Genomic DNA, 23,406 nt, shown 5'->3' with positions numbered 1-23,406 from the left:
ATTTTTTGCCATTTGCAAGCATTTCTACCCTCTCCAGATCAGTTACGATTCTGCAAGAATAAACAGCAAGCCACTCGAAACCTATTGCGGGCTCCTCTGTCTCTGGTACAACAAGAACCAAGTCCTCAGCTCTGATGGGACTGCCAACTCTGTGAGGGCAAAGTTGCTGAGTCATGCCGCTGACTTTGGAAATGTTGAGACCAGCTTTTTAAAAATGAGGGTTAAGAGAGGCATCCTTAACTTTCTTCAAACAAAGTCTTGTGGTTTTTGAGTCTTTAAAGGTCACATTTCATGTCGGCAGGAGATAAGTAATGTACGGGGGGAAGCAATCGATGGAAATGGGATTGTGTGGCTTTAGGGCTCTTATTGGATCCTGGGAGGTTGAAATGCTGAGCTGTCATTCACGAAGAAGAAGATAGCATTGGCAGAGGTTTGGAAGGCTCTCACGGAAAAGCGTTTCTGCCTCTTTTTCTTCTAAAGAGTGTGATGTAATTGGCCTTGGCTTAGGGTTAATTGTGACTTGAAATTTTGCCTCTTTGGGTTTCTTCTTGTGGATGGATAACTGTTAAACTTCCATATCCTATCACCAGATATTGAGTATTTCCAGAATTCCCTTGAGTACACTGGCTGGGGTTTTAGGATGAGTCTCTGTTTCTGCAACTGTGGGAACTTCCACTAGAGTTATTTTCTGCCCTTTTGGAAAGTGTTTTTCTTTTCCTGCTTCCCCATGGCATCATGATGCACTCATACACCTCTAGGAATTCCCCCAGCTTTTCTCTGATCTTTCTCAAACCTGCTTTGCTCCAAAGTTTTGGGGAAGGTTGTGGTGGTAAAGCCAGGTGGCTGCTGTGTCAGTTGGATTTTCTGGCCCTTGATCCTTGTTCCCACCGCAGCCATTTCCTCCCCCTGCCATGGGAGACTTTGTTTTCGAATTCATCACTAGACTATCACTGATATACCATTGTAACAATAGTTGAACAAAGTCTCTGAATTCTCATCATTCATTTTAAGAAAAAGTCTCTATTCCCTTTCCTTGTGGAGATGTAAGGAAAAGATACTTTAAAAAAAGGAAAACTGGGAATTCAGAGAACCTGCTACACCTATTGTTATGAATGAACGAAGATTTTATTTATGGGCTCAAGGCAGCTTACATTAGAATACTACAATAATATATAATATTTAAATACAGTTAGATTTAAAACCATCTATTTAATCAAAATAATTGAAATACATTCTTATATAATACAATTGGTACATGTCCCAGTAATCTATCCAGTGAATGGTCTACTGGTGGCCACATAGTAATGTGTACAGAAGAAACCAGAGCACCAGCACAGGGGTCAGGTGGGAAGAACGAAGTAGAAGGCCAGCTTGAATTTCCAACCATTCCTATCCTTATCCATATGCCTGTCTGTCTTACAGGCCCTGAGGAATTTAGTTAAATCCCACAGGGCTTTGGTTTCACTAGACAAAAAAGTTCCACCAGGTTGGAGCTAAGGCTGGAAAAATCCCTGGCTCTGGTTGAAGACAACAGATATGTTTCAGGCCAGGAATCATTAAAAGAAAGAAAGAAAGAAAGAAAGAAAGAAAGAAAGAAAGAAAGAAAGAAAGAAAGAAAGAAAGAAAGAAAGAAAGAAAGAAAGAAAGAAAGAAAGAAAGAAAGAAAGAAAGAAAGAAAGAAAGAAAGGAGGAGTAGTAGTTTGGATTTATATCCCCCTTTCTCTCCTGTAAGGAGATTCAAAGGGGCGTACAATCTCCTTTCCCTTCCCCCTCACAACTCCCTTCCCCCCTCACAACAAACACCCTGTGAGGTAGGTGGGGCTGAGAGAGCTCTGAAGAACTGACTAGCCCAAGGTCACCCAGCTGGCATGTATTGGAGTGCACAAGCTAATTTGGTTCACCGGATAAGCCTCCACCGCTCAAGTGACAGAGCGGGGAATCAAACCCAGTTCTCCAGATTAGGGTGTACTGCTCTTAACCACTACACCACGCTGGAATTAGATGAGCCTAACATAGGCTGACCAGACGTCCCGCTTTTGGCAGGACAGTCCTGCCTTCACACAATTTGTCCCGTGTCCCGTGGGTTATTTCCATTGTCCCGATTTTGGGGGAATTGCCGCGTTGCCTTCTGAGGTTACCCAAAGGCCTGAGGCAGCCTCTACGTGTGCGCGACGCGGGAACGCGACTTGGCTTCTGGGGCCGCCTACCCCATCCCGGTTTACAAAGTGACCATCTGGTCACCTTAGCCTAACACTCTCTGAGAGGTATAGAGAGAGAGGTAGTCCTGAAGAGATAATAGTCCTGGACTGTTTAGGACTTTAAATGTTAAAAGCCAGCACCTTGAACCTGATCTGGAACTCAATCTGGAGCCAGCGCAGGTGGCAGAGTTACGTGGGCTGTATATGGGGTCCCTGTCAGGAATTGTGCCACCACATTCTGACCAGCTGTAGTTTCCAGAGCAGTCTCAGGAGTAACCCTGTGTAGAACAAGTTACAGTCATCTAATATAGAGGGGACTGTTGCATGGATCACTGTGCCTAGGTTAGTATGGACCATGTAGCAGGTCAGCTGCCAAGCCTGTTGGAGATGGAAAAATGCTGCTCTTATTGGGAGGCATCCAGAATCACTTACAAATTACAGACAGTGGAACTGGTTCCAACTGAATCCCATACAGAATGAAAAGCTGAGCTTCCTGATCCAAGACCACCTGACCCAGACACAGTACCTCCATCTTCATCAGGTTCAATTTAAGATGGTTCTGCCGTAACCATCTCACCACAGCCTCCAGACACCCAGCCAGATTTTCTGGGATGGTAGTCAGCCAGCCATCTACTAACAGATGCAGCTGGGTGTCATCAGCATACTGATGACAGCCCAGCCTGAAACTTTTAACTAACTGGTCAAATGAGTTCATATAGATTTTAAAAAGCATTGGAGAGAGGATTGCCCCTTGCTGGACTTTGGACTTCGCATACCAAAGGGTAGTGTGTTGAAATCTCCTCATCAAGGGCCATACTATGTCCCCAGTCTTGGAAAAATGAGTTCAGCCACTGAAGAACCATCCCACGGAATCCAGTGCTAACAAGGTGGTGGGTCAGCAACTCATGGTCGACCATGTCAAACACTGCTGAGGGACTGAACAAAATCAGCAGTGCAGACCTGCCTTCATCCAGCTGTCTACAAAGGTTGTGTGTTAGAGTGACTAGCATAGCTTGTGGGTGCAATATAGGCTGTATAATAATTTTTCTTAGTGATCTTCACTGCCACTTCATAGGTCTCATAAGCATCCTAAAATGTGCTCTTGCTCTAGTCACCCTGCTTGCTCTAGCTGTCTAAACCATTTCATCTCCCTTAGCCCTGTAATATGCCAAGGGGCCAGTCTACAGCCGGGTATGTGTGTGAAGAGGATGTCAGAGAGGGAGTGTGTCTATTTCCAGGGAATTGTGGCGGGGAAGCTGCAGGCAACACCACCATGTGCAGGCCCTGCTGCTGCTGGACTTTATCTGCAGCCTCACAAACAATGGCAAAAGCACAAAATTCCATCCCTGTGTAGAAGACACCGTTGTAAACCAGGAGATGGCATCCTGGTGAGGCAATATGGGATTGAACTGCAGATTTCTCAGAGACAGAACAATGGCTGCAGCTCCCCCGTGCGCCAGGCATATTTTCATCCACCTTGCTTTGTTTGCAAATGTCAGCTAATAAAGTTTGAATCCCCTGGTTAGTAGGCTTCTTGTTACTCAGTTTATCCAACAGTTTTATTAAGAAGGTTCTACCTTTCTCTTCTCTATGCAGAAAAATCTTCCCTCCCTAGAGCAGTGCTGATAAAGAGGAGAAATATTTGGGGCTGGAGCAGGGATGGGAGGTTATTATACAGTTAATGTGTTAAGGAGCAGCAGTGGCGTAGGAGGTTAAGAGCTCGTGTATCTAATCTGGAGGAACCGGGTTTGATTCCCCGCTCTGCCGCCTGAGCTGTGGAGGCTTATCTGGGGAATTCAGATTAGCCTGTGCACTCCCACACACGCCAGCTGGGTGACCTTGGGCTAGTCACAGCTTCTCGGAGCTCTCTCAGCCCCACCCACCTCACAGGGTGTTTGTTGTGAGGGGGGAAGGGCTAGGAGATTGTAAGCCCCTTTGAGTCTCCTTCAGGAGAGAAAGGGGGGATATAAATCCAAACTCCTCTTCCTCCTCCTCCTCCTCCTCCTCCTCCTCCTCCTCCTCCTCCTCCTCCTCTTCTTCTTCTTCTTCTTCTTCTTCTTCTTCTTCTTCTTCTTCTTCTTCTTCTTCTTCTTCTTCTTCTTCTTCTTCTTCTTCTTCTTCTTCTTCTTCTTCTTCTTCTTCTTCTATGCTTGGAAAGGCAGCCATGGCTACCATTTTAGATTCACCCAATCTGATCAGTTATTGACTGAAACAATTCCACTCCTAGGTTCCCAAACAGTATTGGGCTAAAACTTATTCTTATTGCTGTCTGGGATGACTGAACACTTGCTTGTCCTGGATTGTCTACAGAAGACTTAAGTATTTGGGGGAGTCGTACTTTGTTTCCTCCAGTATTTTGATATTTTTTATTTATAATATTTGTCTTGCTTTTTAACCCGCATAGATCCACAAAGTTGGTTTTCAACAAAACTGTAGCTCTGTTCAAAACACCAGCTACCCCTAAAAAGACCCCCTCCCTGAATGTGTAAACAATTAGAAAACAACAGAAAAGGACAAACAAGAGATCTGTTCCAGAATATCCAAGAAATGAAAGGGAAATTTAAAGCATTGTTAGGCATGTTGAAAGATTAACATGGAAGTCAGGACAAAATAAAGAAAAGGTGGGAACAATACAGAGCTATACAGAAGAGATTAAAGGATAATCAATTCCTTCCAAGAAGACTCTTTTGAAGAAAAACTTTTAAAGTGAAGTAAAATCTGCACTGAGAGCAATTGGGAGAAACAAATCACCAGGAGCAGATGGGATATTAACAGAGCTATTCCAAACCACAAAAATGGAGTCCATCAAAATCATGACAAGAATATGCCAACAAATATGGAAAACAAAACAATGGCCCACAGACTGGAAATGGCCAATTTACATTCCAGTTCCCCAAAAAGGAGACATCAAAGATTACAGCAACTATTGGTACATCACATTAATGTCTTATGTGAGTAAAGTGATTCTCAACATCTTACAACAAAGACTATTTCTTTATATGGAATGAAAAATGTCTGGTGTTCAAGCTGGATTTAGAAAAGGAAGAGGCAGTAGAGATCATATTACAAATTTATAATGATTACAAGAGAATTTCAGAAAAAATCAGCTTCATAGATTACAGCAAAGCTTATGGCTGCATGGATCTTCAAAAACTATGGCTGGTTTTAAAGGAAATGGGTGTGCCACAGCGTCTGGTTGTTTTGATCACAACCTGTGGACAAGAGGCTATTGTGAGGACAGAATGTGGAGAAACACAGTGGTTTCCAATTGGCAAAGGTGTTAGACAAGGCTGTATTTTATGTCCATATATGTTCAGTCTGTATGCAGAAATTATCCTAAGGAAAACTGGATTAGATTTAGATGAAGGCGGAGTTAAAATTGGGGGCAGGAACGCTCACAATTTGAGATATGTCAATGATACTGCATTACTGGCAGAAAATAGTGAAGACTTGAAACAACTACTGCTGAAAGGTAAAGGAAAAAGTGCCCAAACTGGACTACAACTGAACATCAAGAAGACAAATGTAGTGACTGCTGGAAATTACTCATCTTTAGGGTAGATAATGAGGAAATTGAAACTGCTCAAGACTTTATATTCCTTGGCTCCATCATCAACCGTAAGGGAGATTGTAATCAGGAAATCAGAATAAGGTTGAGACTAGGAAAGGCAACCATGAAGGAGCTAGAGAAGATTCTTCAGAGTAAGGATGTATCACTGGCAACCAAGATCAAGTTAATTCGTGTCATGGTATTCCCTATTATTATGTATGAGTGTGAAAGCAGGACAATGCAGAAAGCTGACAGAAAGAAAGTAGATTCCTTTGAAATGTGATGTTGGAGGAGAGCGTTACTGATACTGTGGACAGTGGAAAAAATAAATAAGTGAGTTTTAGATCAAATCAAGCCTAAGAAAAGACACGGTTGCATGTCTAGTTCTACATTGGCTGTAGGCCATAATATAAACGTTCTAGTTGATCAGAAGAGACACTTTGGTGTCATAATCCTAAAAATGTTCTCTTCTTCCGAGGCAGGCTGCTTATATTGCCTGTGTGAAAAGGTGACCTTGTTCAGGGCAATATCCTCTGACATTACCCAGATATAGGAACAGCTTTGGGATGCATCTGTTAGATATGCTCAGGAGCCATGCTTATCTTCTCTGTATTTTAGTGTATGTATCACCAAAGCCAGAAATTCTATTAAAAATGTGCACCTCAAGTGATGAGTAAATTGTGGGCATCAGAAAGCCAGTGCGGTATAGCAGTTAGTGGGCCTTTCCCCACTTACCTTAAACCCCGCGCTACTTGAGGAGAGTAGCGCGGGGTTCCCCGGCACTCCCCACAAGAGGGGCAGTGACAGTGCAGCCACCCTGACGCTGCTGCTGTTGCGCCCCCTCAGCGCGCGGCATCCCTGGCGCTCTTGCAAAGGGCACCTTTTGATGACCCCGTGCAGAGCGCGGGGTCGTGGGGATGCCGGGACGCGCGGCATAGGGGGGATAGGGGAGAGTGGGGAAAGGCCCAGTGTCAGATTAGAATCTTGGAGAGGCAGATGTGAGTTGTTGTAAGGATAAAACAAACTATGTAAGCTGTTCCGGGTTTCCATTGACAAGAAAGGTGGGATATAAATGAAGTACATACATTTTGTTCTAGCTTCTCAATCACAAAGAGCAGCAGTGGCGTAGGAGGTTAAGAGCTCGTGTATCTAATCTGGAAGAACCGGGTTTGATTCCCAGCTCTGCTGCCTGAGCTGTGGAGGCTTATCTAGGGAATTCAGATTAGCCTGTACACTCCCACACACGCCAGCTGGGTGACCTTGGGCTAGTCACAGCTTCTCGGAGCTCTCTCAGCCCCACCTACCTCACAGGGTGTTTGTTGTGAGGAGGGAAGGGCAAGGAGATTGTAAGCCCTTTGAGTCTCCTGCAGGAGAGAAAGGGGGGATATAAATCCAAACTCCTCCTCCTCCTCCTCCTCCTCCTTCTTCTTCTTCTTCTTCTTCATCATCATCTCCATAACCATCATTTTCAGGATCCAAATACTTAAAAAGCTTAAGCAAAACCAGGAGTAATCGTGTAGTCGGTAAAGAGAAGGTCCATGCTCATGTTTAATATCATTCAAAAATAACTGCAATCTTAGCAAGTCGATGCAAATAGGCCAGAGTTGCTCAGCATCTTTTCCCAGACTTGAATCATCAACCCAGTGTTCAGCAATGCTTATATCTGCAAGTTTTGTGGGCAGATGTCAGCTGTTGGAAAAGACATGCTTCGTTTTCTTTAAGGCTATTTTCAAATGTAAAATGGCTTCCAAGTTGAAGGGAGGTGTATTTTGCCACTGTGATCAGTATTTGTCAGAAATGGGGACGAAGCCTTTGGCTTCTTTTGCATCTGAACTGCTTTTTCCCAAATTCTGGAAAAACTCATGTGTCATTGTAAGACTCGAGGATGTAAATGGTGCAGATTTATGTAGAAATGAGTCAACTTGCATATATTTTGTTGCTTTCCATAATTTATTTTGAATGTAAAGTTTAGGCACAACATTTTGAGTTTGGATAGATCCAGAGATGTGTTTGACTGCAGGTCCATCCTAAGAAGTTGTTGTACCATTCCCTTCCTTGTGGAGGCTCTCTCTGGAATAGAATTGCATGGGAGATAACATGGATGCTCTGGAAACTGCTACCTCCTCTGGATTTTTGGCACTTAGGTGCTGTTGGGATTTCCCTCTGAGCCTAGTGTTGTGAACCGTCCTATGCAGGATTCTTTCGAACACTCTCTCCAGAACTTGGAAGTGAGGCCTGATGTTCTTGCCTACCCTGCTACCACTTTTTCCTTCTCGTGTGGGATCTCCTGCTTCCTGAAAGCAAAAGCAGTCAACATTTACCTTTCCTCTTTTCTCAGATGGAGTTCCAGAGGCTGTTGGAGAGGAAGTGACGTGCAGCTACCTGTGGATGCAGAGGCAGAGTCTGGAGAAGAGAGTCTCTGTTGACAGGTAGGTCTCTTGCCTCCTACCTACCCATGCAGGCAAGTGAGTAGTATAATTATTCTTTCTGATGAGGAAACTGAGGCACAGTGAAAATGAAGACCAGCATTGGAAGTTGGGCTCTAATGCTGGCTCTGTTCACAGAGTGATCTCCTGTGAAGCCAGACTTTGAGGTCAACCATTCTTCAGGCCATTGAGGTAGGCCTGGCTGGATCTGTTCTTCACTTTGCAGGTACCTCTGGAAAAGGATCCTCTTGATCCTGCAGATCTCCCAAACAGTAGCACAAAGAGGACTGGGAGAAAGAACTCCTTCTGTGAACTATGTCCCCAGAGGTGGGGAGAAGACAGGATTTGGGATGATCTTGTAAGATGGAAGGAGCTCATGTGAGCCTTTGGAGTAGAGAGGGGCAGAACAAGGAGAAGAGGCTTTCTTGATGCAGAACTAAACTATGGATTTCTTTGTCTCAAGATGTGGTGAGAACCAGGTATACAGGATGACAAATTCATGAGCTATTTCTACAAGGCTGGTGGCTGCAAAGACAAAAAAAATCAAACCTCTTTGTTCAGGGTAATATAACTCTGAGCTCCTGAGAAGAACAAGAGTGGGGTGGCTAACCTCCTGCTGTTTGTTCCCTAGCTGATGCTTGTCACAGCCTAGAGAGTTAGAAAGCAGAGCATAGCTACTGTGCCTTTTAAAAAGCTGTTGGGGGAGGGAGGAAAAGCTGGAGGCATTCTGGTAAAGGGGGAATCGAGAGAGAACTGCCTTCTTGGTAGATGCAGACCTAATTGGCCCAGTGCTTTTCTCGCACTCCCTCCCTTTTCAACCCCCTCCCAGGTTCAAAGAGCCATGCTGCATGACCTGAGAAAAAAGTCATAGGAAGCTTAGTGGGGTTTTGTTCCCAATGGAAGCAGAGCCCCTCCATTCCCACAGGGTTAAATTTTATAATCAGAAACCCTGAATATCAGGAGGCAGGAAGCGGCTATTTTGTCGAAGGGTGTGGGAGCAACGCCTAATGAAGTGTTCTTGTAAAATGAAAGAGCAAGAGGGAAGCCCCTTTGCTTCCTGTGCTGTTCTTCTAAGTAAGGGAGGACTGGTTAAGATTTGTCAGCAGGAGGAGTGGGACTTCATACTTCCTCCGAAGCAGTCTTCCCTTCACGCACATTCCTGGGCCTGTTGTTGAAAAAGATTCTGGGTTGGAGCTCTCCTATCAATGAAGCTTTGTAACACAACAAAAGCCATTTTTGAGGCACTGGGAAATACTGAACAGGGTAGAATCCTAGTTTTGCAGTGGGAGCCAGAGGTCAGCAGCAGAACACCTGCTTTAAAAGCTGAAGCTCCTCAGTTCAGTGTTGGCATTTCCAGTTGAACAATCTCAGGTAACCTGGTTTGCAGAAGAAACTGAGAAACTGGAGATCTGCTACCCTGTAAAGCAGACAGTACTAATTTGGTTGGATTGGCCTCTGAAAATTGCCAAGAACTCTTTTGGAAGGTGTCATAAAGGAATCCCAATGAGAGAGCCATTGATTGATTGATTGATTGATTGATTGATTGATTGATTGATTGATAGCCACTCTTCCCATACCCCTCTTTCTGGCAGCATACAACATCAATCAAACAACAATAGATAAATGTTTAAACACTCTTGTTTATACCTGTTGCCACTTAAGTCTGATAAGAGATGCCAATTAAAATCTAACTGTACCCCCTAAAATCAACATTCTTGCAGAAATTAAGGGAATGGACGAAAGGGGGGGGGAAGGAGGCAGGAAGAAGAAGGAGAAGCGAGACCAGCTAGAAAGGACTGTCGCTGTTCTCAGCCATAGGCCTGAGGGAACAGCTCTGTCTTACAGGTCTTACGAAATTCAATTAAGGTCGATTCCCCACTGAGGATTAGGTGCGTGCTCGTCACACAAAATATCCAGGTTTCCAGCCGAACTCCCCACTACACCAGCAATGAACACTGTTCATCCCGTTTCTGGCGCTCCCCCCCCCCCCCCCCCCCCCCCCCAAAAAAACCTTTTCACCCCTTTTTTGGCCCCCCCCCCCCCCCCCCCAAGCACGTGTTATTTTAGATTAGAACCTGGAAGAAAGCAGACCTTTTCAAAAAATGTGTGGGCAATTTAGAGCTGTGGGGAAGTTGTGGGGGGTGAACCCGGATTAGTTTTTCCAGCTGCTGGTAGTGACATGGAGCCTCCCATCCAATGAGAACGCAGTGGGCTGTGCACGATGCTTGCATAGCCTTTTTTTTTTTTTTTTTTGGCGGACCGGAGATCCACGTGGATACGAAGCAACATGGGGCTGATTTTCACTGATTGACTGAGTACAAGGCAATACAAAGCATTGCTACACGTCGTATCCACATGGATCCGACTACATGGAGGTGCGCGGAAACAGGGATTTGCTTTAATCACCCGTTTCTTCGTCTCTGTGTAGAGTTGTTCTGCGCATGCTCGCGCAGACATGGATCCGCAAGATTAACAATAAAAAAAATTCCCACCCCAACACAATGCAGCAGCCAATCAGGGTAGCCCCTGAGCAGATCTCGTGTTCAATCCGCCTCAGTGGGGAATCCTTTGTTGCTGCTGTGTTTCTGGGAACAAGGATCATTTGTGGGGCAGAAGCTGCATTTGGGACACTGAAACCATGCTCAAAAGGTCCCGGTTTTTCCCAAACTGTTTAGTATCTACAATATTTTTTCCGGTGGGGAATCGACCTAAGTCTCAGAGGGTTCAGGTCTCCCTTGACAGAACAGTCAAGCTCATGGTCAAGCCTTTTTATTAAGAACAAACAAGGGAGCAGACTAGTATACATGTTGTCTTTAGGAGAGTGCACATTTTTCCACTGAGAAAGTGTCATTCCATGACTTAAAAAAAATTAATCAATTATAAATATAAACAGAACAGAAAGGACAAAAAGAATCAAAATAAGTATTACAATTATATCAGAAGACTAAAAAAAAGTGTGCATATATTATGCAAGATAATCTGATAAACAATAGGCACTTAATTATAATAGCTGTTATTGCCAGTAGTGAACGACATAATAATAAACCTGAAATAATGTTTATCATAATAATGTAACAAAAATAATAAAATACCCTATGCAATATATGATAAAGCTGATAATATCCGGCAGTGTTATAATATACATTCAAATAGATCAAGTAGATAAAAAATGACCAGTAAGTGATTGCTGTTATACAGCTCTAAGAATAATGCTCATATATTAAACATTGAATACTCATATTATTATCATCTATTCATAATATATTTAAATGTTGTATGTCTTCTCTTTGGACTTCATTTCAATATTTAGCATACAATGAGAATTATTAATAAGCAATAACATTTGTATGCTTCTCCCCTTGAAGAAAGGATTGTTTCTCTCATTGAAATGTCATCAGATTCTGACTACATGTTAGAGGGAGTCTGACCAGAGACAGAGACCAGAGACTCGTCTGATTTTTGTGGGGCAGCTGATAACAGATAATGGTTTGTATTGTATCAGAGTTTGATGATGGGGCTCAGTGGACTCAGGAGCAAAAATACCTTGCTATCTGCCCAGTTTGAGTGTAGACCAAGAGGGCTGTCCAGTCAACAGGGCATGTTGGTTCTCTCTAAAACTGCACGTTTGGATTTTGAGAGCAGCAGACAGCACGGAGCTCATGTTTGCCTATGGTGCATCGGCTGTGGCACAAACTGAGGCCTTTCCCAAGTGACCCTGATCTTGCCACCGTTATCTATATTTCAGATTAGATTGGTGAAATCTGTCCTGCATGAGACTGCCTTGGGAAAAACATGTAGACATTTCAGCTGGTTCAAAATAAACTAAATCACCACTGGATGCTTCCGTACTTGGTCACATTTTACCCAGTGGTTAAAGATTTTCATGGACTACCAATTTCCTGGCTCAATTCAGAGTGCCAGTTCTTAGCTTTTAGAGCAGCCTACACCCAAAGTAGCTGGAGGAGGGCCTGTTCCTATATAAACTGCCCTTCTGCTAGCACCTTGGACCCAGGACACACACCCCGCCCCAATCCCAGGAGTAAAAGTGAGCAGTTGCCAGAGGCAAAGCCTTATCTGGGGTAGCGTCCAGACTTTGGTAACCTACTCTCTTGGCATTTATAAAGCATGCATTCTGTTGTTCTTTGAGCTGCCTGTCACGGTTTTATCCTAGCTTTCTTAAAGGGGATCTCAGGTTGGCTTACATGGCTCTCCCCTCATTTATTTTATCTTCAGCAATCCTCTGAGCTAGATTAGGCTGAGAGAGAATGACTGGCCCTGGATCACTCAGCAAGTTGTGTGGCTGAGGTCAGAAAGTCTGACCAGTACTGCTTATTGGAATAAAACATTTTTTAAAGTTCAGACACACCTTTTATGGCATGGGATATTTTAAGGAGAGACAGTCTTCTTCATCTTTTTATTTATTGGTGGATTATTTTGATCCAGTGCAAAACCTAGATCCAGTGCAAAGACAACACAAATATGTTAATAAAAACATTACATGATTATGTTGTTATGTATATTATTTTGCTTCCAATATCTGCGTATGAAGAACTGTTCTCTATGACTCTCAGACGTTTATGTCCAGCTTTTTAACCATTCAATTAAAACCTGCTTTCACTTGTTTGGGGTTTGTTTTTTTTCAAATATTTTTTTAAAAAATTATTTAATTTATTTAATTTTTATTTTATCAAGAAAAGATTACAGAAAAATATAAGAAAGTTAACAGTAATAACAGTAACAACAACAACAATATATTTTCTAAAAGATAAAAAGGGAAAATATAAGAGAAAAGAAAAAAGACTAACAAGGAGAACAACAAAGAGGAGGGGGAGGCTGTTTCCAAGAGCCCAACCGCTCACACTGCTGAGTCTAGATTTTCTCAGAGCTAGTGGGTCTAAATCCAAACCCTTCCAATCCACCTGTCAAATTCAAGGTCCCCAATATCTGGGGAGGCGAGGGCTAAGAAAAACTTGCTCTACAGCCGGCATAGCCCCTATCAGCAGTGTGTAGTCTGAAAGCTCTCAGAAGTTCAGCCAGCTTGAAATGGCATTCTACCGGAAGTCTGACTATACTTATTTAGTGAAGTTAGTGGGCATTAAAACTTGGGCATATTTGCGGGATGTGTCTCTACCGAATACCGTATGTCTTGCAATTGTGGGACCTTTAAAGCAAGTTTCTGTGCGGGGAAGCACACCTTTCAGCTACACTGGAGCTGGATGCATGCACAGGCTGGTGTGGCAGATTTGCAAAAAGCTTCAGTTAGCCCTGGAGACCCATCACCCTAAAAGACTTTGAGCCCAAACATGAGGGAGAAAGAACATTAAGTGATTTTTGTCACCCTTTTTGATATGCTTAGGATCTGTAGAATATTGTCAAGTACTACTAAAATGAATGATCTTGCAAAGTCCATTGTACCTCTGCCTTAACTGAAATAGCAAGAAAGACCAACATAGGCTGGAGGCAAAAAAACTGAGATGGCTGTACATTTTACCCATACGTACAGTATGCACACGAGCACAAGCCTAGCCTTCCTCCTCCATGGAGGTGCTTCTTGGATGGTGGTAAGGTTGCACATCTGCATGCAGGCTTCATAAATCTTTGCTCCTGTCTCATTTAATCATTGGGGGATAATCCATCTTGTTTTGCCCAGTGAGGCCCAAGGCAACACTGGGGAAGAGCATAAGGCAAAAATGCCTGGTGAGTTTCCCCTTCCTCTCCCACTGTGCCTCCACCCTTTAATTCCCATAAGTCACTTATAGTATCCATCAAGCACCTTTGGCTAACAGTGATGGAGCAGAGTTTAAGGGTAGGAGCTTGCCAGAGAGTGTCAAAGGCTATGTAGGTGTTATGCTTGTGATGGGAGCATTGCTGTTCCCAGTTGTGGAAGGAGGGGGTGGGGGTCAGTGCTCATTGGGCCAATTATACACTGGTGCTGTGACACACGGTCAGGGTACGTTTCCTTCACAGCAGAGTTTTCATTGCAGATGCACTCATGCTTATGGCACCACATATCCTGGAAGCCCCTTTTCCCACCTTCCAGGCTCCTGTTGCTTTCTTTGGGGGGGGGGGGAGGGATGGAGAAACAGGGGCTTTCCCAGGTGTGGCATCCTCGTTCTCCACCAATGATCATATGGCCTCCCTCCCTCCCTCTCCAGCTTTTTATTTTATTTATTTACTTAGCTAGTGGGAACCCAAGGCAGCTTCCATTATTCTCCATTTTGATCCTCATAGCCATCATGAAGTAGATGAGAGAGAGTGACTGGACTATGGTCACCCAACAAGCTTCCATGTCAGAGCAGAGATTCAAACCTGAGCTCCCAGGTCGTAGTCTGATATTCTGATCACCACATCACTCTGGCTTTCACAAGAGGAATGGTCCATCACCAAAGAGAGCAGAATGCATGTGTTAACTCATTGTGACACTAACCAATCATGTCTTGCTCAAATACAGTGGAACCTCAGTTTTCGTTGGTAATCCGTCCAAAACGAATCGATGAAAACTGAAACGGATAAAAACCAAGGCAAACTTTTCCATAGGAATCAGTGTAAATCCAATTAATCCGTTCTAGGCACTCCAAAAAACATACCAAAAACACATTTTTGGTGAATAAACATAGTGTTTAGTGCTGAAAACAGTAACAAACAATAACACTAGGACCAGCTTCAGAGCCAGTGGACCAATGTCGCACCAGAAAGCAGTCCAAAGATGTCTGTTTCTGACGCCTCTTTAAGATTTGTCTGAAATGGGGCAAGACATTGTCATTAAACAAGTTGCAGACATAGCCTGCAACAGCTTTGTCTGGGTAATTTTTCTCCACAAACCCCTGCACCTTTTACGCACAAATCAATGAAAACCCGGTATCGACACATTTTTCACTGAAACAAATCCGAAACCGAGGAAACCAAATGTATTTTAGAAAACCAAAGGCAATTAAAACCGAGGTTCCACTGTATTCTTTGGTCCTATTCTCAGCTTTCCTCTCTCTCCACCACTGAGGAGGAGGCTGCTGCTATGACAATTGGTCTTGACTGAGGGATAAGAGGGGGATGGCTGCTTCACAGGAGCAGGAATTACTTGCTGATCATGGGTGAAGTGGTCTGGGTATATAGACATGTATGTGTGTGTTGAGCTTCTCATTCCCTGTGCTGCAATGGTGAGATCTGCCATTTGCTTTGGCCTTTCTTCCCTACAGCATGTCTCTTGTCCAAGATAGCTCGGAGCTTTTTTATTTTGCATTGTTAGCTTTCTCTTCTGAATGCACATTTTTGCCTTCCTCTATATGCTCCCTGGAATTGGGTTACTTCTGTTTCCTTCTAAGAATGCATGCTCAGGACTTGGACTCTTAGTTTGCATCTTACTCTTTTTTTGAATTTCACAGTCTTTGTACAAAATGGGAAGAGGGGACAGCAAAGCAAACAGAGAGTGTATAAATCTTAGAGTGGTGCAGTTGCACACACTGCAGTTTTTAGGTGTCTTTTCCTGAAAAGGGCCAGCATGGAATTGGGCTGCCTGAGTAGCTCAAACGAAGCTTGACTGGGTGGTAGGGGAATGACTCCCTTAATACCGGCAAGTTCTCTGTCTCTCCAAGAGATGGGCTGACACGGCTATCATGTCACCAACTAACTTCCTGTGCAAACTTGCTGGGTCTCTTGTACATGTTGCAGGGCTGGTTCTGTGTCGAGTAAGCTGGTGTATGAAGTGGGGCTATGCAGCAGTCTGGATATTCCTGCAACTTTGGTCAGTCTTTTGAGCAGGCTTTCCTGTTGTTGCTCCAGGCCATTGGTATGGACAACAAAGGGCATTTTCTTGCCAGAGGTACAACTGTGTTGGGGCTGTCTTTTGCTCAAGGCAATAGCTGGCAGAATTCCAGAGATGGGCCTGCTATATCTTTGTCTCTCTATAACTTTGTCTGTATACAACTATGCCGGTTTTGCACATGGAAAAGACATTGGAAGATGAAAGGGTGATCCGGACTGCATTTGTAGCGGATCTGAACTTGAGGCTTTGTGATTGTGAGATACATTGTCATTGATATAGCATCATGCCATTTAGCTTAGCCCTTTTGCAGTCTTCCATCAGAGTTGTGTTGGAGTAAGGAGGGGCGCAAGACTGTCACATACTTCTATGCAGCATTGATCCTGAGCTGCATTACTGGTGATACTCTAGATTACTGAGCATGGGCTTTTGGCTACCTGGTCAGTGCTCTTGTGGCTTGGTTGTCCTGTGCCCCAGTAGTGAAACAGACCCCGCCCTATTCTACCCACTGTGAATAATCTCCAGGGGTTTTTTCCCACCAAAAGGAAGGCTGGGATCTAGCACAAACAGATGCCCAGAAAGTCAGAAGGAAGGGCTCTGTGTGGACACCTGTCTACAGTCTACACATGGATGGCTAGATTTTCCTTTCCGCTGAGGAATATTTCTTTCCAATCAAACTTCTGTGAAGAACACTCTTCCTGAGGCTTGAAAAGTTATGCTATGTGGTGGTAAACTGCTGCTCCAAAACTGAGATATGATATACCAAACCAGGGAATGGGCTTTACGTCAGATGCCTTGGAATCACAATTAGGTGGGCATCTCTCCCCATCCCTCCCCCATATTTGAGAACCTCTGTTTAGAAGGAATGGGGAAGAGTTGGAGATCTTCACTGATTGGGCTAATTATGTATCCCAATGATTACTTTGTTGGGAGTGGGCAGCTGACTCCGACTAGCTCCACCCTGGAACTGGGACAAGGGACTCTTGCTATTCAGATACAGCATCTGTTTGGAACCCTTTCTGTTTCTCTGCAATTTGATACTTCCCTTTGTGATGGGGAGGGGGGGCTGTTGGACCCATCTTCTTTTAGTTTGTTGATGACAGTTGACCCCAGCAGTTGCCACATTTAGTGGGCTACACGTGTAGGGTGGTATCCAGCACTGCAGGATTTGATCTAGGATGCAAGCAATTGGATGCCCAATTATTGGAGGCAGTGCAGTTGATCACCCGTTTGCATGTAGTAGTTTGCATGCATGTAGTTTGCATGCATGTAGTTGATCACCCGTTTGGGATGTTCTGCTTCAGCCCAGTGGGCAGTAACTGACTTACACCACACTAGAAATCTGGTTGAAGTTTTTAGGGCAGATACTGGGCAAGCTCAAATATGTTAATTGCCCTGTGGAACAAATTCTTTAAATCTTCCAGTTCTGTGAGTGATGTGAAAGCCATAGGTTCTCCTTTGTCCAGGATAATCCCCAGACTACTGGGAAGAAGAAGCAGTTGCTGTAGTGGGCAGACTAACCAGGGATTCCCAGATTGTGTTTGAGTGGGGATATCTTGCCCTGGCCTGAATGTCCCAGACTAACCTGATCTCATCAGATTTTGAAAGCTAAGCAGGTTTGACCCTGGTTAGTACTTGGATGAGAGACCACCAAGGAACTCTAGGGCTGCTTTGCAGAGGCAGGGAATGGCAAACCATCTCTGAATGACTCTTGCCTTGAAAATCGCACAGAGTCGCCATAAATCAGCTGTGACTTGTTGGCAAAAAAAGAGGGGGATGTCTTAGATCAATGAAGTTGCATTTCTGCTGGCAGTTTGTCTGCTTCTCATGAAAGCTTCTGTGAGGACTCAAAAACCTGAACAGTGCATCAGGAAAACAGAACCGTCAGACTTCTAGAAGGTTCCTGTTATCCCCCATGTTACACTGAGGTGTGCCAGAAATGAGAGGGAGATGCAGAAAGAGAGAAACATTGCTGAGGAGGACATATTTGTTAGCTCCTAGCTGAGGGTGAAGCTTAGTTTGCCTACTTAAGCATCTTGGAAAGAACTACAGGAAGGCTTTATGGTATATACTTCTTTTTGCAATGAATTTGGGTCCTTGGCCCTTCTCAAATGTTGCATTTGAAAATCTAAACCCCTCCCCACCCCTCCCTCTGTACCTCAGCCTGTGACTGCCCTCTCTGGTGACCGCATGACTAGCTCTGGTGGTAGTCCAGAGGTGACAGAGAGCTATTTACATGATACACAGTGTATAACAGTGTGTAGCAGACTTCTGTCTGTAATACACCTCTGAAGATGCCAGCCACAGATGCAGGCCAAACGTTAGGAACAAGATCCACCAGACCACGGCCACACAGCCCAGAAAACCCACCAGAACCAGTATTTACATGATGTTTGCAGTCTGGCCATTCTGGCTGATGGATAAGTGGACACAGGAGTCCCAGTCTGTCCTGCCATAGCACATATACATGCAGCAAAGGTGTAGTTCTCCCCCTGTCTTGGATGAGCCATTGAAACTGGATTGAGCCAGGCCCAGTTACTGAATGGGAAAAGTGAGAGGGTTCCTGTGCCATTCCTGGCACAATGAATCCTGCCTTCTTGGCCAAGTTGGCTGTGCCCAATTCTCCAGCTCCTTCTGAATAGGCAAGCTGTCATGCAGCTCTAGGGTGACCTCTCCCAATCTATGCCGCCCATAAATAACAGGGCCCAAATACAGGCAGCTCTCTCACCCCACCTTTCCTTGCCCCTCTCCCCACGCTGGGCCTCTGCAAGGTTTTGTTTGTTCAGGCTAGGAACAAAGAGGGTGGAAGCCTGCCAGTGAGGCTTTTCATTCCTGTCTCACCCACTGCCCAGGCCCCAGCCTGCAGAAGAAACACCCCCAGCAACTGCCCCAGAGGGTGGCGTTGGCCCCCGACACTTCGCTTTCGACCAAGCTGATTGCAAATTGCCACACACACAAATGGTTGCAGGGCTGTGCTTCAGTCGCGGAATGGTGTTGATCAAGTTGGGTGTGGGTGAAGGGTCTCTTCCTGTATATATCAGCAGTGGGAAGGGGAGGGGGCTGTTCCCTAACACAATGGGGTGTGTGAGGTTTGGAGCGTGGTCAGTAGGGATGGTTTGAGCGGCGGCTTGCCAAGGAAGGGATTTGAATCTCCTTTTCATTTCAACTACTTTCCTTAAAAAGGGGGGGGGGGGCTGATTCTGCTCAGCGCAGCTGATTCCTGCTCCCCAAATCTCCTCTTATCCAAGTACCAGTTGGCTTGGAAGTTAGCATCTTTATTCTTCCTTGCTTTGAGCCTCTTCATGTTCCTCTTCCAGGTATTTCATTCACCAGTATCTACATTTCTAGTGGCTTTGGCAGCGGGTTTTCTCCAGCTCCTCACTTGCTTCACCAGGGTGATGACACTGTGTTAGCAACAAGCAGGGGTGTGTCTTTGCCCATTTGCTATTCTGAAGGTCCTCACATGCTGAAGTAGGCCAGGTTAAAAGGGTGGCCACTGGCCCAGTCTTTCAGATCAGGGCAGAATTGCAGCACTCTGTGTGGTTGGTCTGGCTCAGGCAGAATCCCTAGAAAACCACGCATAAGCTTCTTGGGGGAGATTTTGCACCTGATGTCCTGTCCAGTCTCACTCTCTGTTAGATCTTGGTGCCAGTGCAAATAATAATCTGCCCAACCTTGAAGCCCCACTGAAAGGGGCAACTGCTGTTGTACATGCGACAGGATTGTTATTTCATATTGAAGTGGGTAGGGAGCTGAAAATAAGTATCCAAACTAGTTTCTGAGTTTTCTGCTTGAACAAACATATTCAAGTGATTACACTGATAAACTATGATGTGGAAGACCCAGGTTCAAATCCTCACTTTGCCATGGAAACACAATGGGTGACCTTGGGTTGGTCACACATGCTCAGTCTAATCTACCTCACAGGGTCATTGTGAAGAGAAAATGGAGGAGCGGAAAATGACAGACTGATTTGGTTTCCCGTTGGGGGAAAGGTGTGGAAGTAAATATAACATAAATGAATCACATAAACATGTGACTCGTGTTCTCCTTTATTATGCCTGGTGGCAATCTATCCCACTGTTCTTACAAGGAGCTGAGGATAACCTTTTTCCCTCTGCGACAACCCTGCGAGCTAGCTTACTATGTGAGAGTGTGGCTGGCCCAAGAGCACCCACAGAAGGTCATGTTAGAATGATACAGGGGTGAAACTTGTATTCTAAGTAAATATAAACTTATGGCCCTGTGCCACTGGCGGACTGCCTATAGGGTATGCCGCTGCAGCATTGCTGCAGGTACTGGAGCCTAGTGGGCCTAGTGAGCCGGGCGGGAAGCGGGGTTGGGAGGCCTGGCCGTTGCCTGCGACGCACGTGAGGACAGGAGGGCGCCACCCCGCCGCCCTTCTCCCTTCCTGGCGCCCGGTGCGCGGCGGGCCAGGGCTGCTCGGTGAGGCGGCGGCAGTGGCGCCACCGTTGCCATGGCGAGCTTTCCGTAGCCTGCTGGCCCAAGAGGAACGCCTCTCCTCGTCCTTCCCGCCCTGCTGGAGCAAGCCAGTGACCCATTTTCCCCCGCGCCGCCGCCGCGCCCACGAGCGAGGGCGACGCCCTGGGCAACGCCCACCTCCTCGGCTGCGCCTGGCCAAGCCTCCCTAGGGTGGGGCTGCCAGTTGCACACACCCAGCCCGACGGCTCCAGAGTGCATCGCGCAGGCAGAGTCTGCTCGCTCGCTCGCCTCGTTGACTCGCGTCCTGCTGGCATTGCCGGCCATCGCGGTGCCCGCCGCTGCCCACCGGCTCGTGTCCGCCGCGCCTTCTTGCAGCCCGGCTCGGGATGATCCTCCCCGCGCAAGGGACGAGCGCCGTGCACGGAGCCTGGGCGGTGAGTTGAACTGTTGGCTCGGCCAGGTCGGGCCACCCTGCCGCCGCGCTTACAGAAGGCTGCCTTGAGCATGTGCAGAGGGCTGCGGGTCAGAGGAGGCAGCTGTGAAGCGCGGCAGTACTTCGCTGTGCCTTTTAGGATTGGGGGGCGGGTCGTGTTTGGAGGCAGCCCTCCGGCGTGCTTTGGTGCCTTCGGTGCCGGCGGGCGTCGTGAGATTGTACGTCCCCTAAACCCAATTTTTGCTTTCCTGTAGTCCAACTGGCAGGGGTCGTCTTATGGAACCGCCGCCGCTGATGGGGGGTCAACCTGGCCGCTGTCCCTTTGCCTAAAAGTTTGGACAAATTTTCCTTAGCTGCTGGACGCTGCAGGACTCTTCGGCCCCCAGTGGACACCGGCAGCTTCATTAGATGTGGCCTGTAGGGCTTGGTTTCTTTCCCCGTGCTGGTAGTGAAGCATTTTCTTTTAACCCCTGCCAAACTGTGGTAGCGCAATAGAGCATCCGTGTTAGGCAGCGTATCTCTGAATAGTACTTACTGGATGCACAACGTAGGGGACGGCAATAGCAGACTTTGAACCATGCGCTTGGCCCCTGTGGAAAGGCCAGGGTCGGAGACCCTTGGTCCCAGCTGGCAGGGTCTTCTTAGGTTCGAGCCGGGCCGTCGGTGGTGGAGAGGCCGCCTCCTCTGGCTCTCTTGCGGGGCCGGTGCCTCTCTGTGACCTTTTAGCTGCCGCGGAGCTTCATTGCAGGGGCAGGGCAAGGAGTGCCGTCGGGTGGGGCTCGGATGAAAGTCGACTCTGGTAACAAAGTGGAGCCATCAGCCAGTGAATGACTTTGGACTCAACTTTTAACTGATGGGTTCCTAGCCAGTTGGTTTGATTACCTTTCCCTCTAAGTTAGTGCTTTCAGGTTTTTGGACGGGTGGGTGGGGGGAATCTTGGTGATTTATAAACCCTAGGCTCTGGTAATTTTTCTGGGCATGAGTTGTAGTCTCAGAGGCATGTGCTAGGGCTGTTATAATACCACACTTGTCATGGGTGCCAGAAATGTGAGAGGCACTTCCATGCTAGGGGCCAGGAGTCTCTGGGTGGGGTTTTCCCCCTTATCCATAGCAGCAGTGTGTTTGTGTGATTTTGCCATCAAATCCCAGCTGACTTATGACAACGCCATACGATTTTCAAGGCAAGAGATGTTCAGAGGTGGTTTGTCATTGCCTCCCCCTGTGTGGGCTGAGAGAATTCTGAGAGAACTGTGAATGGTCCGGAGTCACCCAGCAGGCTTCATGTGGAGGAGTGAGGAATCGAACCTAGTTCTCCAGATTAGAATCTGCTGCTCCTAACCACTACACCAGCACAGTGGGTAAAAAGAGGCGGTTTCTCCTTCTGAAATCAAGACTTACCGGAGGTGCGCATAAGCAAGCTGTGATTTAAAACCAGCCCAGTGACATCTTACATGACTAACAACAATAATTCCAGCATGAACTTTTGTGAGTCAGCTGACTTTCAGCTGCTGCTTTTGTTTTGACCGGCAAATAAACAGTTAAACATCTGATGGCATTTAAATAGCTGGCGTCATGGCTGGGGCGTCTGGAGTTAACGCCCCACCAAGAGCGAGGTGTGTGGACAGTCTCCGCCCTTCTGCAGACTTCTCTCTGCTCTGTCAGTTCACACTGAGTTGGTGTAGGTTTCTGGGGTTTGAATGATGCAGCACTTGCTTGTGGAGCTGTTCTTGCAGGAGGAAGAGCTCAGTCCCTCATGCACCGTCTTGGCAGCAAAGGGTCTTGCAGCTGCCTGTGTACGCAGCGAGACCCATTCTCTTGGGGAAGATAAAGGGCAGTCCTGGTTGTAAGACCCAGTGGTTCTGCCATGGACATTTTGCTGGTTCATGCAGCAAGCAACAAAAACTGGCTCAGAACTGATGTTGATGATCCCCCCCTCCCCGCTTCCCATGTTTGGAGTTCCAGGTGATGGGTGGCTTTGCTTAGCCCTCCCTCCCCAGTAAAGCTCACAGATGGAGGAGGAGGAGCTGCATTTTGGTGTGATGCCCCTTTCTCTGCCTCCCACATAACTCTGCAACAAAGCCGCCTCTTTTTTGGCATTCATCCCCATGCAAGCAGAGGCTGCGCAAGGCATTTCCTGTGTTGGAGTTCAGGCCTTTGCTGGGTTTCCATGACCTCTGGCCCTTGGGTGCTGGGAGGCAGCAGGAACTGGGGAAGCTGACTGCCCTTTGCACGGCAGCTGTGACCTTTGGCCTGAATGAGAGACCAGGTTGAATGGGTGTCTTGGGAGAACAGTGTTGAGTGCCCCTGTCCCTTGACCAAGCTTCCGACTGGGCACTGCATGGCTGAGTGGTGGCAGGGGAGGAGAAAGAGATTTCTAGTCCTTTTGCTTATGGATCTGACAAGTAGGAGGCCCTAGCAGCCATAGTGGGAATCAATCAACCCTTGGGGAGGTTGGCCACTGTACTGCCTCTGTCTGAGGATGATACAGCGAATGCACTGTTAACTGGTGCTGGTCTGATACTGGGGAGGTTACAATTGCTTGTTCTGAAATCTGGATTGTGCTTTGAACAACGAATGGCTTTGGGTGACATTTTGTCAGG

The 23,406-nt window shown here is 46.3% G+C and overlaps 1 protein-coding gene across 2 annotated transcripts in view; it reads left to right on the top strand.

Annotated features, from left to right (window-relative positions):
- KLF8 (Kruppel like factor 8) overlaps positions 1 to 23,406 on the top strand; it is a 62,351-nt gene that overhangs the window by 24,221 nt on the left and 14,724 nt on the right. The window contains exon 2 of one of the 2 annotated variants that reach the window (XM_048514909.1): positions 8,087 to 8,177. Coding sequence is in view for 1 of the 2 variants with exons in the window: in XM_048514907.1 (XP_048370864.1) it covers positions 20,760 to 20,807 (48 nt within the window). In the remaining variant the exon portion in view is untranslated. Of the gene's footprint in view, positions 1 to 8,086; positions 8,178 to 20,578; positions 20,808 to 23,406 lie in introns of those variants that run through there. The other variant, XM_048514907.1, reaches the window with a different exon arrangement.

Source organism: Sphaerodactylus townsendi, linkage group LG13 (genome assembly GCF_021028975.2).
Source record: "Sphaerodactylus townsendi isolate TG3544 linkage group LG13, MPM_Stown_v2.3, whole genome shotgun sequence".
Classification (NCBI taxonomy): Eukaryota; Metazoa; Chordata; class Lepidosauria; order Squamata; family Sphaerodactylidae; genus Sphaerodactylus; species Sphaerodactylus townsendi.
Note: the sequence above shows the minus strand (reverse complement) of the source record. Positions and strands in the feature narration are given on the sequence as shown.